Source organism: Scyliorhinus torazame, chromosome 15 (genome assembly GCF_047496885.1).
Source record: "Scyliorhinus torazame isolate Kashiwa2021f chromosome 15, sScyTor2.1, whole genome shotgun sequence".
In the NCBI taxonomy this organism is placed as follows: domain Eukaryota; kingdom Metazoa; phylum Chordata; class Chondrichthyes; order Carcharhiniformes; family Scyliorhinidae; genus Scyliorhinus; species Scyliorhinus torazame.
Window position 1 is genome coordinate 117,893,247 of NC_092721.1, and position 18,306 is coordinate 117,911,552.

The 18,306-nt window shown below is 42.3% G+C and overlaps 1 protein-coding gene across 5 annotated transcripts in view; it reads left to right on the top strand.

Annotated features, from left to right (window-relative positions):
* The window catches only part of LOC140391768 (mitogen-activated protein kinase kinase kinase kinase 4), a 525,483-nt gene that overhangs the window by 279,827 nt on the left and 227,350 nt on the right, over positions 1-18,306 (top strand). For all 5 annotated transcript variants that reach the window (XM_072476624.1, XM_072476619.1, XM_072476621.1 and 2 more), the window contains exon 4: positions 7,745-7,870. In XM_072476624.1, coding sequence (XP_072332725.1) covers positions 7,745-7,870 — 126 coding nt within the window. The remainder of the gene's footprint in view (positions 1-7,744; positions 7,871-18,306) is intronic.

An 18,306-nucleotide genomic window follows, 5' to 3' on the forward strand; every position in this document is an offset into this window, starting at 1 on the left:
TAGGTGGATTGGCCATGCTAAATTGCCCTTAGTGTCCAAAAAGGTTAGGGGAAGTTACGGGGATAGGGTGGAGGTGTGGGCTTGGGTAGGGTGCTCTTTCCAAGGGCCAGTGTAGACTCAATGGGCTGAATGACCTCCTTCTGTACTGTAAATTCTATGATTCTATGCTTCTAGCAGAGCTGTGAGAGCTGCCTTATCCCACACTGCCTATCTCCAGCTGCAATCAAATTAACCAAACTAAAACTGAAAAGCTTTTCTACTTTACTGGGCCCCAGTTGTTTAGCAACGCTGGCATACATCTGCTGGCCTATTTATTCTTCACACCATAGACCTCTCCTGTGGGGGTTGGTTAGAACTTAACCAACCCCCACACTACAAACACCTTTGTGCAGCATGAGTCTAACAAAAGGTTTTACCCTTCCAGGCACAGAAACATTAAATTAAACCCACTTACAACTTAAAAAAAAAAAAATTTAGAGTACCTAATTATTTTTTTCCCAGTTAAGGGTCAATTTAGTGTGACCAATCTACCTACCCTGTACATCTTTTGGGTTGTGGGGGTGACACCACGCAGACATGGGGAGAATGTGCAAACTCCACACGGGCAGTGACCAGGGCCGAGACACTTACAACTACACCTTATTTCTAATACAAATATAATTCCCTTAAAGCTACCTTTGTTTTCCTAACAGTCTGGTAGCTCCACAACCCTTTATTAGATAAGGTAGCACTGTGGCTTCACAGTGCCAGGGCCCTATATTCGATTCCCGGCTTGGGTCACTCTGTGCGGAGTCTGCACGTTTCCCCTGTAACTACGAGGGTTTCCTCCGGGTGCTCTGATTTCCTCCCATAAGTCCTGAAAGACGTGCTTGGTAGGTGAATTGGACAATCTGAATTCTCCCTCCGTGTACCCGAACAGGCGTCGTAGTATGGCGACTAGGGGACTTTCACAGTAACTTCATTGCAGTGTTAATGTAACCCTACTTGAGACACTAAAAAAGATGAAGATTATAATATCTGTACATCTCTAATGCTGGCCTGTAGAGCACTGAAATAACTGAAATTTATCAGGTTAGAAGTTAGAATGCAAAATTGCGACTGTACACCTGACCAATATTTCCAGTGTAACGTACATGTACAGAATTGTTTTTATTATCTCCAAAATGTCATTCTTTGACGAGAAGTAATGTAAATAACGTTTTCCCTTCTTTCTTTCTACATACTTGCAAATAACTTCTCTGGCTTCTTTCTCCTCTTGTCTCGGCATCTTCTTCCCATTCCCTTGACTTAACTCTGTTCGCTCAACATCTCTGACTGTCAACCCCGATGACCAACTCCACTCAATCCACTTATGACATTGATTGATTTGTTTTGATCAGTGACCCTCTGACTCACTTTGCTCTGTCAGTGTATTCCACAATATTAAGCTTTTGGTTTCTTTGTGACATTCACTTTCTTTCTGACTGTAGATGTAGGAGGAATTTTGACTACAGGCGGTTTACCATGCTCTCCCTTTGTCAAGTTTTCTCTTTCAGGTACATGATCTGCATGAAACTGACAAAAGTCTCTCCTCAATCTTCACTGGGTATGTGAATGCACCTAGTCTCCTCACAAAACTCCAACTACCTTACCACCTTGGTGGCATTTTATCTCGAGCTTTTGTCTCCGGGACTCGAGTTACATGCTTTATGCATCACAACTCATCACTTTTTTGCCTGCTTTCCTCTTACTTTGTGTTGATGTCAAGCTTAAAAAACCTAAACCTTGTCCTTGGACAGTGTTCAAACTTTAACTCATAAGGTGAGCAATTGTTGTAGACTCTGGGATTAATTTGTAAGAGAACAGAAAATTGCCTCTATCGAAGAGAAACCTGAAAATTACTGCCTAGCTTGTCTTTCAGTAAATATATCTTCAAAGACCTCTTCACTTCCTGCAGCATCATTAGATGCTGGGTGACATGATGATATTAGATTGTGTCTGGGTTACTGGGTTAACACATGTTAGATTCTTATTTGGACATATTTCAAACTCTTCTGACATTAACTGTGGACCATTATCTGACACCAACGCCGTTGGAAACTCATAAGTTGCAAACCAACTTTTAAAAACCTCAATAGCTTTCCACCTTGTGATATTGGGCCGAGGCTCAATATGTATCCACGTTTACATTTGAACCAGAACAAGGTACCCTTTCCCTCCCACTTCAAAGAAATTGACATGTACTTGGTCTCATGATTTTTTGTGAGATTGATCATTGAATGAAAGGATCTTTGGGTTCTGAGATGCACTTCATCACTTTTCACCAACTCTTCAATATATCTGTCTACCTTGGGTGCCAATAATTTTTTCTAACCATTTTCCCACGGATTATTCTTTTGTTGTCATAGAGTCATAGAATTCCTACAGTGCAGATGGAGGCAATTTGGCCCATCGAGTCAGCACCGATGCTCCGAAAGAGCGCCCAAACTAGGCCCACTTCCCCACCCTATTCCCATAGCCCCACCTAACCGTTGGGCACTAAGGGGCAATTTGGCATGGCTAATCCATTGATCCTCTTGATGAAGTTTCTCTTAAAGCTGAGAAGGAAAGCTACCCTAACTGACTCTCCCTGTCTTGCCTAGAATTCTGTGGTTATCAACCTGTAGCCAGAGCATCTTCATCTGAGTTTAACTTGTCTACATTTGGAAGCCGATAAAGCTAAGACAAAAAAAAATTGATCCAGCTTTATATATTCCTCCATGCCAAAGCTCTGTTGGTGAGAACTTCCAGACTTCTACAGCGAGGGAGCTCTAGATCGATGGTGTCAAACCCTGCAAACTTTATTGTTATGACATACTTTTATCACCACCCATCTCTGTAGGGACTACTTGTGTGTCCTTTGTCTGTGGGGCCTGGGGAGGCTTTGGGAAGAGATAGATTGTTATACTTCCATATTTACAGTTCTTGCAATTTGTTAAAAAATACATTTTGCTTTATAATTAATAGTTCTGAATATATTGAAGGAAGCCTGGTTAAAGTCTATTTATTCTGGGTGCTAGTAATGAAGGTAAACAATTGGCCATTTTTGTGGGTAAATTAAACTTTCAAACTAATGGTAGGACCTGCGGAGTAATGGAGCTAGATAATTTGCATTCCTCCCATTCCGGTTATAACACAGTGAAGTAATGAATATTGGAAGCAAGTACAGTGAAATGGAATGCAGATCCCATCCATGTTGCATCCATATTTGTTATGAACTGGCTGTCTATATATCAAGCAAATAGTTTAGTATTTAGCTGTAAGACTCCCGTGATAGAGGTGCTACTTATAATACACAAGATGTGGAGATGCCGGAGTTGGACTGGGGTGAGCACAGTAAGAAGTCTTAGAACGCCAGGTTAAAGTCCAACAGATTTGTTTCAAACACTAGCTTTCGGAGCACTGCTCCTTAAGTGAATGAAGAGGTATGTTCCAGAAACACATATAAAGATAAAGTCAAAGATGCAAGACAATGCTTTGAATGCAAGCATTTGCAGGTCATTAAGTCTTTACAGATCCAGACTGAGGAAGGACTTTAACCTAGTGTTGTAAGACTTCTTACTATAATACACAGAGCACGGCTGTTTTGGATAGTGTTTCATCCCTCATTAACCCCTGGTTTGGTATTTCAGGGTGTGCAATGTTCAGTTTTTATCCCCACAAGAACTTCAGGAAGTAGTGACTCTGTTATGCATCTTTCCTATGTTTTATTTTTGCTGGCAAACGCTCATTTTCTGCTGGAGGTTCTCTCGTTCAGTACAGGAACTGAATCTGACACCAGCCCATAGTTTAATGATCTGTGGACCCTTCAGGGATCAGAACAGTGGAGCAATCTACCATTTCTTGCTTTAATGGCAGTAAGTACTTAATATTTTTGATGGAATAGATTAGCAGCAGGTCCTTGATACATCCGTCATTAATAGTGGAGCAAGAACAAGCAGATCATTGAAAAGGTAAAATTAAGGATTTAATTTTTTTTTAACAAGAATAATCAAATGCGAGGAGGGAACATTGTACAAAACCATAATCAAGTAGTAGAGTACTGGCTGCTGTTTTAGACACTCCTTTGTAGGACAGATGTAAAATAATGGAAAACTTGCAGCATTGCATCACCGCGATAATGGGGGGGACAATGAGTTACAGTTTTGGAGAGAGAGAGTAGTGGTGTCAACCTTCACAATCACAAATGGGTTTAAATTGTTGTTAAGTGTTTCCATTTGGTGTTGATATTGTTGCAAAAAGTTACAACTTTGGATATTTTATGATCCCGGACCAGGCCCCAACAGTGGCTAGGATACTGGACAAAACCCCAATATTTTATTTACATTTTGTGAGACTGAGGAAAGGATGCCTCACTCCAGGAGTGATTTCAGGCAAAATAGTACATTAAAACAAATTTTACTAACACAGTATTAAAATACCTTTAACATCACACAAGAAAATAGCTTACAATTACTCCACAAACAATGCTAACCATTACAGTGACACAATAACCCTTAACTGCTATCTTTATTCCCACTCAGACAACAAAACTATCTCCGTTCCCAATCCACTTTAACAGTCCGGAATACTTGCTGTACAGAGTTATCTTTTGAGACTGTGTGAAGTTCCAGGCAAGTGATGATGGATTAGAAAACCACTATTTATTCACCAAATACACTCCTACTCCCCAAAGGGTCTCCCTTGCCTGGCCCACACTCGAGCTGGGATATTTATGTCCCAAGGTCCCCGTCCCCTAGGCTAAGGCGTAGTTCCATCCCCTCATCTGGGGAGATCATACTCCGGTGAGGTCATGATGAACCTGTTGGTGCAAACCCCGTGGCCTTGGATCGGGCTATAACAGTCTGAAAAGATAGACCTGTCAGAACAATGCAGAACCTCTGGCTGTATTTTTTCAGAAACTATTTCTCAGCTTGTCTTCCAGTCACAAACTAAAACTGAACCTCAATATCTGACTGTTTCAACCCCTGGCTCCTCCCATTAACTACATCATCTCACCAAACAGAACACACTGTCTCTAATTAAGCACTTCGCAGGAACCCTCAGCCCAAACTTTTATGAAGCTTTAATTGCACCTCTGGCTCCCAAGAAGTCTAACTGTCTTACAAACCAGGCTTTTTAAAAACCCTACTGCAACAGTCATAACCACACTAACCCAGGCTAACATTTACTGCATGAAATACATATAATACAATATATCTGAAATTTCTACAGTCATCACAGGATAAATTGTAAAAATAATGAAGAAGATAAGAAAATAAACTTCCACAGACGGGGTGGAATTTGTTTTTCACGTAGTACAGGTGGGGTGGCTCAAATCCGATGGTCTGAAAAGTCAGCATTTTTACAATGTTCTATGCATCAATTTTAATTGAGTAAAATTAAAAATAAAATTTTGGACAATATGGCTAGGCTGCATTGCGCGGTGTGGCTGCAGACTAGTCACAGGCGTCTCTGCTTCACGTGTCGCTCAATTGCACATTCCAGGCAACTCTTTTTTTTTTAAATTTAGAGTACCCAATTCATTTTTTTCAATTTGGGGCAATTTAGCATGGCCAATCCACCTAGCCTGCACATCTTTGGGTTGTGGGTGCGAAATCCACACACACTGGGAGAATGTGCAAACTCCACACGGACAGTGACTCAGAGCCGGATCAAACCTGGGATCTCGGCACCGTGAGGCAGCAGTACTAACCACTGCACCACCTTGCTGCCCTTATTCTAGGCAACTCTTGATGCCACCCAACCTGGCTTGGCCCAAACCATCCACAGCCTGACCCATCCAATCTGGCAATATCTGAATTCCTGACATGGCCTCGGTCCTGAAGATGCCAGATTTGAAGTGCTGTGCTTGCGCTGTGAAGCAGAAACTATGAATTGTTTTGAATAGAAATTGATAGTTGTTTGAAAAGGAATTTTAAAGGATAGGGAAAACAAATAGGAAAGAAAGTAAACTAGGTAGTTCTTCAAGAAAAATACTCAAATTTTGTGGTTTCAATGGTGTAAAATCATAAAGGTTATACTAATAGAATATCTACAACCTTTCTGCCACCAATTTTGCAAATCTTCTCTTCATTGGAAGATATTGATTCCTTGGAGCAGTTGAATGACTATCCCACCCAGTAGCTCATCTTTAGTTGTGTGTGTGAGCTCCATGTGTTGACAGGCTATTGGGTGCATTAAAACCAAGCCCAATCCGGTGCTCAAAGGAGGACATTCAACTGCTATCTTCTCTTTTTCCTGCTGACAAATGACTGACCAGTTGTTCAAAATTTAATGCACATATTAAGTACCTATTTTCCCATCAGAAATCACCTTCAGATAGGCCTTAAAATCGATGCCCAGTATTCTCCAACTAAACCAAATGGAAAGGATCTTTACATACACCGACGAGGCTCCAGTTATAACTTGCAACTGGAAATAGATGGAATATGTACAACCTCCTATTCCAGGTGTTGAGAGGCCTAAATTGTGATTCTTAAAACTCTTGAAAGGTGCGTTGCTTCATTTTAAAACTCTGCTGGCTCACAAAAATGTTTTGGCTAGTGTGTTCCCCTGTGCTCACTGCAACTCCTGCTTACTAACTAGGTGCACTAGATGGACAATTGTTCTCCAGACGACACTAGTGAGCAGCAGTGGGGAATCAGTTTAATGTCAGCTGCTCACCAAGAAAATGATAAAGGCTTATACCTGAAAGAAGACAAGAATTTCTGACTCTCACATCTAGCAGGCAGCATGGACTGGCTGACTCTTATGCTCATTTAATGCCACACCCAAAATAACCTTGCCCAATATGGCAGCAAAATAGTTATCCATCTGGAGTCCAGAGGCAGGACTTGGGCTAATTTTTCACTCCCTTCAAATTAGATTCCTTGAAGTTAAATTGTAGCATCTTGACAGCCACAGAGACTGATTCATTCAGCAGAAATTGCGGATCACACCTAGGACCTTCATTTTATTCATGATTTATTTGGAGCTACTTGCTGTTCACTCAGCCATTGGAAAATAAAAACAGAAAATTCTGGAAAAACTCAGCAGGTCTGGCAGTATCTGTGAAGATGAGAGGAGTTACCGTTTCGAGGCCTTATGACTCATCAAACCATTGGGAAAGCTATGCTGGAATATTCTATTGCAGTTTACTTTCAAAACAATGTTGTCTGTTGGATTGCAGTCGAACAGTATGCCATGATGTATATTGGTGGGATCCCAGTCACTAAATTATTATAATTACATTTTGCATTATTATGACATGTTACTGACTAAAAATACAAGTGCTGTCAATGCTACATCAACAAAGCTTGCAGAAGCATAAGTAGGAACTCTAGATGCTGGCATTGAATACATATAACTCAAGTGTGGAATACCATCTTGCTCTATTAACAAAAAAAGTGTCTCAAATGTCATTAATTGCTTTAAATATAAGGTGTTTTATGAGCATTCTTCCCTCTGATCGTTTGAGAGGAAAAGTTGGTATTTGGAATGGAATGTTTACGTGAAACGGAGGACTTTAAGATTGTACAACTTGATATGTTTTGATTAAGAATGGGAAGAAAAAGACATTTGGGGCACTGCCAACTATGGGCAAGGCTCTTTTGCACCTCGTTTCTGGTGAAAAGGAATTTGGAGATTTTTTTAATACTAGAAGCTTTAAAAATGCTGTTGGAAGCATTAATTATGATTCATAAGAGTTAACATTTATCAAAATATTTAAATTTTGTTTTTACAGGATGAAGAAGAAGAAATTAAATTGGAGATCAACATGTTGAAAAAATATTCTCACCACAGGAATATAGCAACTTATTATGGTGCTTTTATAAAGAAGAGTCCTCCTGGTCATGATGATCAGCTCTGGGTAAGAAAAAGAAATATTGTGCTTTAAAAGGATCTCCGTGATTCATATTCAATGAATGAACAGTTTTAAAGTGTTGCTTACTGTTAATTCCAAGTTCTTTTGCACACCAAAAATTAGAATTATCCAATAATTTTAATTAACAGAAAGAGAATTCTGTTTAGCTGGTTTAGTACACTGGAGGGGCTGGTTTAGCACATTGGGCTAAATCGCTGGCTTTTAAAGCAGGCCAGCAGCACTGTTCAATTCCTGTACCAGCCTCCCCGAACAGGCGCCGGAATGTGGCGACTAGGGGCTTTTCACAGTAACTTCATTTGAAGCCTACTTGTGACAATAAGTGATTTTCATTTTTCATTTCAGAATTTAATAACAAAAATGCAACTACTAAGTTTTTTAGCACACTAATAAAATCAAGTGCCTTTAGCTTGCTGTCCATTTTGCATCAAATTTTGGGCCATTGTTGAAAAAAAGATTCTCGTGAAGTATCTATTAAATGTTTATAATATCATAGAAATTGGATAATGGATACTTCAAAGGTGATTGCAAATCAATAATCAATTTACAAATCACAAGCAGATATAGCCGATAGCCTCCGCCTCAGTACCTGAATACATTAAATTCCGTATTTAGAAATGTGGTATTTTTAGGTATCTTGAGAACCATATTTCACAAGTCACCTGACTTTCTGTATAAAGCAAAACAAGGCCACATTGCTTGTTATGTAAAATCATATTTTTACATGGATAATGAAAGAGGACATGTGCTTCTGGGAACTTCAAATGCAGGTAAAGCCAATTTCAATTGTAGTGTACTGAAATTTACAAAAATGCTTTTTTGTTCTGCTGTGGCAAATTGATGCATTTCTGAAGGAGGATATGTGCACTGAAGATGCTTTTTATTTCTAAGAGGAATGATATGTACTGTTAAGACTTGTCCCCAGGCAAGCTCTCCCAATTTGTTACGATTCCGGACGAGATACCCCAAATTTGTTATACATATTCCCGAGTGAGGAATGATGAACTGGCTCTCCGTCTTTACTCAACCCCCTTAGTTGGTCGCAAAAGGTTAATTTAAGAAGGATCCCTTCCCTTGGACTACATTTTCTCAGTCCAAATGTATTTATATTTTAAAAGGAGCCAATTTAACCAGACGTTTTTGTGTTAAAGAACAAGTGAGTTTATCGGTTACTAAAATGATAGAATAAAATAATAAAAAGCAATGTGCATATACACAGATTAGAAATGAGGAGTGAGTGTAAAATTAAAGTTAAAACAGATATGAATCAGTCTATGACTGGTCTGTGATGTGAAACATTGCAGCTGTTAAGGTGGATGATACCAGTAGTGCTGATTTTTGAAGTTGAGAAGTTGGCTGGAGATTCTTGGTTCTGCAGGTTAGCTGAAAGGAGTTGCCCTGTTTCCTTTTCAACTTGTGGCTTTGCTGGTTTGTGACTTGTTTCCAGCAATCAGTGAAACAGAGACTTCTAACCTGTAAGCGCAGGGATGCCTTGCGGATGTTCTTCAGCTGTGACCTTCGCAGCATGCACCAGAACTGTAGGACTAGAGCACCAGACTAGGGTTGCAATTGGTTTTTAATACCTGTTCTTGTGTATTCCTGAAAGTGGAAAAAACACAAACATGTCTTTTGTCAAGAACCACTTTCTTTCAACTCACCTGGGATATAATTCACACGAGATGGTTTCTGCAGAGATGGTAAAAATCAGCCTTCATTATTTATACAGGTGATGACAATTCAGTTTTTTGCATTACATCTCTTCCTTTTGCATTACATATCTTCCTTTGAAGAGTCTTTGCCTGAAAATGGTACGATATTCCCTTCTGCCTGGTCAAGTTAGTCAAGTGTAATCCACATAGGAATTCCACTTTACAGTGTCAGGAAAATTTTGCTTGCATGTCCTTTTTAAAAAAAGAAAACAACTCCTTAAAGTTCATTATGTCTGTAAGTAATTTGGGGCTTGATCCATTCTCATGACAGCACTCTCTTTCCCCCCCCCCCATGGACTTATCCTATTGAAGCAAAATAATGTTGTTGTTACAGATTTAAATTGTCTTTTGATTTTTGTACAATTGGAAAATAATACATATTGAGTATTGTACCTGAAGCACTGAGGTCAAGACCCCAAGAAACTGGTATGCATCAATAACTGTATCACATGCTCCCTGTGTCTCTGTTAATACCTTAAGCCATACAAAAGCATAATACTTGAATTAGGACACCCATTTCTTATCCTACTGGTTAACCCATTATTCAAGAAGATAATACAGTGGATCCCCAAAGGAAGCCACCAACAAGATATTATTGCCTTGGAAAAATCAAACCACAATTCTTCCTAAAATGTCCATAACAGGCATTTCCGGCTGCGCCTGTGCAAACCAACACATCGTTGATGAAGATTGGATGATGATGAATAACTGGATCACTTTACCGCGCTCATTTCTTCAGACATGGATCTATCTGTATTCAGATCCTGCTGCTGAAATAGATTGTTAATTGTATATCAGTTGGTGAATTATCGGCAGGTGGAGATCATTAATTGAGGTTTCACTTAATTTTTAACAGATTATTTTGGGGGAAAAAAGGAGCACCTACTGAAACGGGTATACGCTGAGTTAAGAGCTGTGTGCTTGTAATGTTTAACCTGTAAATAAGCATAACAGCACTGAGGAAAGATTGCCTCCAGTATCAGCTGTCGCCTGACTTTCTGGAGTAGAACGTAGATAGCCTGTGGGAGGAAAAAGTCTGCATACTTTCATAGTTTTCCGTCTCTATATGAGGCCACAAACTGCATGAAATAAAAAGCTGTGCAAAAATCAATGTGGGTGGGCATCACCTGTGCCCCTTGGCACTCTAAGCTCTAATAATACCAATATATTATGTAAATGTTTCTCATCAGAGTAAATTGCAGCATGATCTTTTCTGATTACACTTGCTTCTAAAGCATTCAAAATACGTGCCTGAAGTATCTTGAAAGTGATACTTGTATCTGCAATGTTGGTAACTTTTGTTCTCACCTGAGTACCAGGGACCTGGTTTCAATTCCAGCCTTGGGTGCCTGTTTGTGGAGTTTGCACTTTCTCCCTGTCTGTGTGGGTTTCCTCCGGGTGCTCCCATAGACCAAACATATGCAGGTTAGGTGCATTGGTGTAATGGCCATGCTAAATCGCCCCTCAGGGTGTGTAGGTTAGATGGGGTTACAGGGATGGGCTGGGGGATTGGGCCTGGGTAGGGTGCTCTTTAAGGGGGTCGGCACAGACTCGATGGGCCGAATGGCTTCCTTCTGCACTGGTAATTCTATAGTTCTATGGAACTGTTGCGAGCATAGAAACCACAACTGTTGTGCAATACCATTTTCAATGTGTGCCTCAGATAGAGTCTCCGAAGAAGCAGTAACTCCAAAGTAGAATCTTCAAGGTTGATGTTGCCACTTATCAAAAACAGCATTGAAAAGCTGATGGTATTGTCTCCCCATGATACATTTTTTTTTCACTTAGTCTGTACAATACAATTTAAATTGGGTTCTGCAGCATTATGTAATTAGCTGAAGGTTTCAAGTGGACTAATGTCACCAACTGCCATTTCATCCCAGGTCATCTGACAGTTGGGATGTGTGGAGTCTATACCACATCAGTGAAGCACTGATATTTGGCATGGGTCTGTAGTACAGGGGTAAAACTATTTTTCATCCATTTCCTGCTGTTGCGTACTCGTCACAAGATGGTGCAGATCAAATGCACAAATATTCCATGGATTATTTGTGCATTTGGAGCTGCACCATCTTGTGATTAGTGCACAGCAGTAGGAACATGTGAGCGGGAGTCGTTTAACGCCTTGAGTCTGTTCTGTCATCTGTTATGATCATGGGTTATCTGCGACCCAGCACCTTATCTGTTTTTGCCCCATATCCCTTAATACCTTTGATAAATAAGAAAGAAATCAATCACCAAATTAAAATCAACAATGATCCAGCCCAATTGATGTTTGCAGGAGCAAGTTCCAAACTTCTGCCGTCCTTTGTGTGTAGAGGTTTTTCCTAATTGCAATCCAGAAGCATTGGGCTCTTATTTGTCGTCTCTTTCCCCTAGTCTTACAGTCCCCCAACCAGCAACAAAAAATTCTATATACACTATCTGTTTCTCTTAAATCTTGACAACATTGATCAAAATAAACGTTAACTTTCTAGATTCCGAGAATGCAACTCTAGCTTTCTTTTTTGCAAAGTACATTTATCAAGATTTTACATTTTAGAGAGTAACGGAACAAAGTTACAAAATAATACATTACCATAGCAAGGAGATAAAAACAAAAATGGCTTGACCTACGTTGTCAGAATGGAACAGGAGAACAACATCACAACTGACTCTGTACAATCATTAGACAAAATTAGATATCCATATAGCTGCGGCAGAGGCAGAAACAGGATAGGATCATGAAAACATGACAAAATGGTGCACAGTCTCCCACACATGCCCACATACAACACTAGGAGTCAGGATAACCTCCTGCCGGGGGGAGTTAACTTTGCGTGTAGAGATGTCAAATGAAACCACCACAAGGTTCAACTGGCTATCGATCAAAGAGCCAAACACCAGTTAGTTAGTTCAAGGTCAAGCGTACTTTATTTAGTCATGCAACATAAACACTACTAGTTAACTACACCTATTGGCTAAGACACCCTGTACTGAACTTCAGGCACCCGACTTAGGTCAGAGGAACAGTGGCCGCTGTCCGATTCTGGATCTAGTGAGTCTGGAGAAGTAACTGCTGCTCAACTAGGCTCATCCGTCTGGTAGTGAGCTTTGAACTTGGACTTGCTTCTGGTGTTGCTGCACTTGGAGATGGTCGTGGCTGGGACGCCAGGTCCAAGAGAGAATGAACATATGGCAGGCTCCCTTCTTATACTTTGGGGTTTGCGCACTCTTTTGGGTGATCTTTCAGTTTGGACCCCACTAATTGGGTGATCCCTGATCACTCTGTTCGATTCTTAACCAATAAATGGGCGGGGGCCTGGATGACTGGGCATGTCCCAAGCGGTCACTGACCCCATTGTTTATGCTTCCCCTGAACAGGGAGTGGCACCGAAATATCTGGGACTGTACCGGTCGCTCGAGTACCAGTCCTTTGTCTTGGTGAAGATGGGCCATCAAATGCTAATCGGCCCATCAAAATGCTAATTGGTCGGAGTTTCGATACCGTCTGGACTACTTGCTTGCAAATATACATTTCAGGCCCTGAGCCTGCCTGAGTCTTGCTGTGTCCATTTTACCCACTAGGATTTGTGAGTTTTTCTGTCCCTAATTGTAAGTGGCCATCCCAGATGGCTACAAGTTAATCAAATGTCCGCCATTTTCTTATTTTCAATGATCGCATCACTATTATAATTTCCTTGGGACCCGCAATGCTCCTGACCATGACCCTTTTCCTAACATAATTGTAACTCTTTTTTGGTCTTGATATCCTTACAAGTTTCTTTTCAGTTTCCCTTTTTGTAGCTCCAACTACCTATTGTCATCCTTTGCTATTCTTTACATCTTACCAATTAATGAGGACCTGTGCTGTTTGTACATGTTTGCATGCTTTTTTTTCTAGTTTTATGCTGTCTCTTATCTTATCCATTGTTGTCCTTTTGGCAAGTGGCATTCCTGCTCTTGTGTTTCTGAAGCCTTCCGCAGGTCTTCTGTCATGACTAGACTTGTGCAGGTTTTCCCAGTTTACTGTGGACAGTCGCTGCCTCATTGTAGTGAAACCAGGCAAGTAGCTGTTGCATGTTTATCCTGTTTAAACACCAAGTTGAAATCAATCGGATTAAAATCACTGAGATAAATGTGTTTCTACCTTTAAAGCTGTGAACACAATCTGGCTCATTACAAAATATAATACAGCCGGCGTCCCAAATTGGGGTCCGCCGGGAGTCTCCGGGGGGGGGGGGGGGTTGTCGGGGGACAGCGACAATACAGGGATAATTATAAAATTTGAAAAATGCTGCAGAACTGATAATCCAATCAGAGGCTGGTATCTGGAGAAGCCACCTTCTGGACGAACATGAACAGTGGAGTGATGGGAAGAGAGGGCCTCGGAACAGAACTCTGAGTGGGTGCTGGAGTGTGGAGCTTCCAGCATGGGCCACAGAGCAGGGGGCATCTAGTGCGGGTCTTGGAGCCAGGGCCAGTTCAGGTCGGGAGGCCATCCAGAGCGAGCCTCTGAGCAGGGGGGTGGTGTGAGCTGTCCTCTGATGGAGTGCGAGAGGAGGTGAGGGTGTGCGAGAGAGGGGGTGAGGGTCCCAGCCCATTTTGGGTGTGTCCCAATGTTAACATCCAATACCGATGCCAATGTCCTATGAAACGGGATCCCTCTTTCCCACGTCACTCACTCCTACAGCTTTTTGTTCACTTCTTGAATCTGCTTATACCTTCTAACTGGCCCCTCCCCCTCTCTTTCCAAAATCCTATCAAACTGATTTGAGATGGCCCTTGCCCTGGCAACAGGCAGCTGGCATACCATGTGTAACGCTTGATCTTACCCACAGTGTGCCAACTGTTCCTCTAATTAGTGAATCCCTGAAGCTATCACATAATGCTTCTCCTCCCAGTGACTGATCTGTTGGAATTCAAGACCGAGTCATCAACTGCAATTTGTTCACTCGGGATAGTCTCGCTGCCCACAAACCTCCACATAAAAGTCGAGGCACATAAATTACTATGCCTTATCCTCGGCTAGATTATTTGTACTTGGCTTGTCAGAAATAATGGACAAAAAAATGTAAATGCTTATTGACCCAACTTTAAATGGTTCACTACAGGTATTGGAGGCAAAAAGCTACACCTCCTTTTCACCATGCATTCTCACTGTGCTCAAGCACACATGTGGAATATAAGAAACAAATTGATTTCCCATGGCCATCAAACTTCTAAAAAAGCTGAGAGAGATGTTCCCTCTTTAGCTGTTCAAAACCAACAGGACAGAATGGTAGCACAGTGAATTAGCACCATTGCTTCACAGTGCCAGGGTCCCAGCTTGGGTCACTGTCTGCATGTTCTCCCTGTGTCTGCGTGGGTTTCCTCCGGGCGTTCCTCTTTCCTACCACAAGTCACGAAAGACCTGCTGTTAGATGAATTGGACATTCTGAGTTCTCCCTCTATGTACCCTAACAGGCGTCGGAGTGTGGTGACTAGGGGCTTTTCACAGTCACCTCTCATTGCTGGTTTAGCACACTCGGCTAAATAGCTGGCTTTTAAAGCAGACTCAGGCAGGCCAGCAGCACAGTTCAATTCCTGTACCAGCCTCCCCGAACAGGTGCCGGAATGTGACGACTAGGGGCTTTTCACAGTAACTTCATTGAAGCCTACTTGTGACAATAAGCGATTTTCATTTCATTTTCATTGCAGTGTTTATGTAAGCCTACCTGTGACAATAAAGGTAAAGATTATTTTTTTTGGCCAAAACTGATAACCTCACACTTATCTTCAATACATTCCATCTGCCAAATTTTGGCTCAATCTCCTAACCTATCTATATCCATCTGTAAAATCTGTATCTGCTCTTCACTGCCTGCTTTCCCATCTATTTTAGTATCATCCACAAATTTTGTTATGTTATACTCTGTCCCTGACTGCAGATCATTACTAGAAATTGTAAACAGTTGAGGTCCATGGACTGACCCTTGTGGCACTCCGCTAGTTACAGTTTGCCAGCCAGAGAAGGACCCATTTACCCCAACCCTCTGCTTTCTGTCAGTCAGCCAATCCTCAATCCAATCTAGTACTATTTCTCCAATCCCCTGGACCAGTCTTTTATGCAGCACCTTATCAAAAGCCTTCTGGAAATCTGGGTATACCACATCCAGAGATTCACCATTACACCTATATTGCCAGGCAACTCTGCAACCACTCTGAACCACCATCACAAAAAGTCAATATGCAGATACAGCAAGTGATTAGAAAGACAAATGGAGTGTTCTTGTTTATTGCAAAGGTAATGGAATGCAAATGTGGGCAAATTTTGCTGCAATGGTACAGGCGGAGTGCTGTGGACAGATTTGGCATCCTTATTTAAGAAAGGGTAGAAATGTGTTCAAAGCAGTTCAAAGAGGGTTCACTCGACTGATACCTGGGATTTGGAGGTGGTTATCTTATGAGGGAAGGTTGGACAGTCTGGGCCTGTATCCATTGGAGTTTAGAAGAATGAGAGGTGATCTTATTGAAACATAAGATCCTGAGGGGACTTGACAGGATGGATGCTGAAAAGATATTTCCCCTTGTGGGAGACACTAGAACTAAGGAACACGGTTTACAAATAAGGGTTAAGATGGAGATAAGAATTTTTTTCTGAGGGTTGTGAGCCATTTGGACTCTCTTCCCCCACCGAGTGATGACGACGGGTCCATTGAATATTTTTAAGGGTAGAGATAGATAGATTCTTGACTAACAAGGGAGATGATAGTTATTGGGGATAGGCTGGTGTAATAATTCCAGGAGGTGTAGGTTAAAAGGCAAAGTAGGTTTATTTCCAAACCTAAATAAAGCCGCAGCCATGGTGTACAAAACAAATATCCTAGCCTGGGACTGTCAGGAACTCTGTTTCCATGAAGCCCACGGGGAGCTCAATCAGCAATCTCTCGTGCTCTTTGTGAGGGTTATACCATCCATCCCCCCTTAAGTCTGTTTCATCCTCTTTCTAATGGCGATTGGACCGCTTCAACTTTTGGCATTAGGCCTCAAGTCTGGCAGTTAGAACCGGATTGGGGGAGGGGGGTGGGGGGGAGGATGCGTGAAGTGGACTGGGGATCTCCGTTTCCTCGACGAGTGTCTGAGGGTTATGGAAGGGACCTCGACCTCTGTTCTTGCTGGCCTCTGGAGGCAAAACAGCCCCCTTGGTCTCCATCTCGGATTCCAAGGTTTCATTGTTGGGCAGAATGACACTAGGGTCCCCCATGGACTGAAATTCTGCCGGAGGTGGCTTCAACTGGCGTTGGGGACCCACATTCCATTGGAGCGAGCTCCTACTCCTAAGTAGGTCTAGGTGCTATTTCACAGCCTTTCCTTCGTCTTTGACTTTATAGAAGTCAGATCCTGTCTTCTCCAACATGACTCCAGGGATCCAGTGGAGTCATTCATAAAGATCCGTAAGTATACGGCTTCTCCTGTTTCAAATATTTTCTTGGGTCTCCAGGTGTTGTAATTCCTCTTTTGGCTCTCCTGCATGGACTCCATCTTCCCCGCCATATTAGGAAATAGCAGGCTCGGCCTGGTGCGCAGTTATCGTCCCATCATTAATTTTGCTGGGGCGACTCACGTCGTGGTGTGAGGCGTGTTCGGTAGTCGAACAGGAATCGAGCCAATCTTGCGTCCATGGAACCCGGTAGCTGTTTCTTCATTCCATTGTTGAATGTCTGTACAGCCCGTTCTGCCAGGCCATTGTACGATTGGCGGTACGGCGTCCTCCGGATCTGTTTGATCCTGTTCGTCTTCAAGAACGCCTGAAACTCCCCACTGGTGAAGGTGGTATCATTATCGGATACAACATAGAACATAGAACATAGAAAATACAGCACAGAACAGGCCCTTCGGCCCACGATGTTGTGCCGAACCTTTGTCCTAGATTGATCATAGATTATCATTGAATTTACAGTGCAGAAGGAGGCCATTCGGCCCTTTGAGTCTGCACCGGCTCTTGGAAAGAGCACCCTACCCAAACTCAACACCTCCACCCAACACCAAGGGCAATTTGGACATTAAGGGCAATTTATCATTGGCCAATTCACCTAACCCGCACATCTTTGGACTGTGGGAGCAAACCGGAGCACCCGGAGGAAGCCCACGCAGACACGGGGAGGACGTGCAGACGAGGACCTCTGGCATCCCATGGGTGCAAAAGCTTTGTCGGCGATTTTCTATTGTTGCATGGGAAGTCGTGGAGGCCATTCCTTGCACTTCCAGTCAATTCAAATGGGCGTCAACCAAAATGAGGAACATTGACCCTCCGAACGGACCAGGGAAGTCTAGTGCGCCGTATCCATGCTCTTCCTGGATATTACTATAGGTGTAAGGAGACCAAAGGTGGGAGCCTCTGGTTTTTCTGGCACAAAGACATTGCTTTCCCAAGTCCTCTATCTGCACTATGGTTGGCCACCAAACATAGCTCCTTGTGAGCATCTTCAACTTGAATACCCCAGATGACCCTTGTGTAACTCCATCAGAATTGGGTGCCAACCTGGGCAGGGGATGACTACCCGGTATCTTCATAGGATAATACCATCTTCAAGACGTAGTTCCTGCCTTTTCATGAGGAAGGGCTTCATGTCATCTGTGGGCATTCTTGCATTCTGCCCCTGAGCATCATATGGTGCAACCTGGACAATGCGGGCAGAGGGAGCTCCTGGGCCGGGTGCAGCCTCCTACGGCGTTACCCCCTGGGCCCAAGCT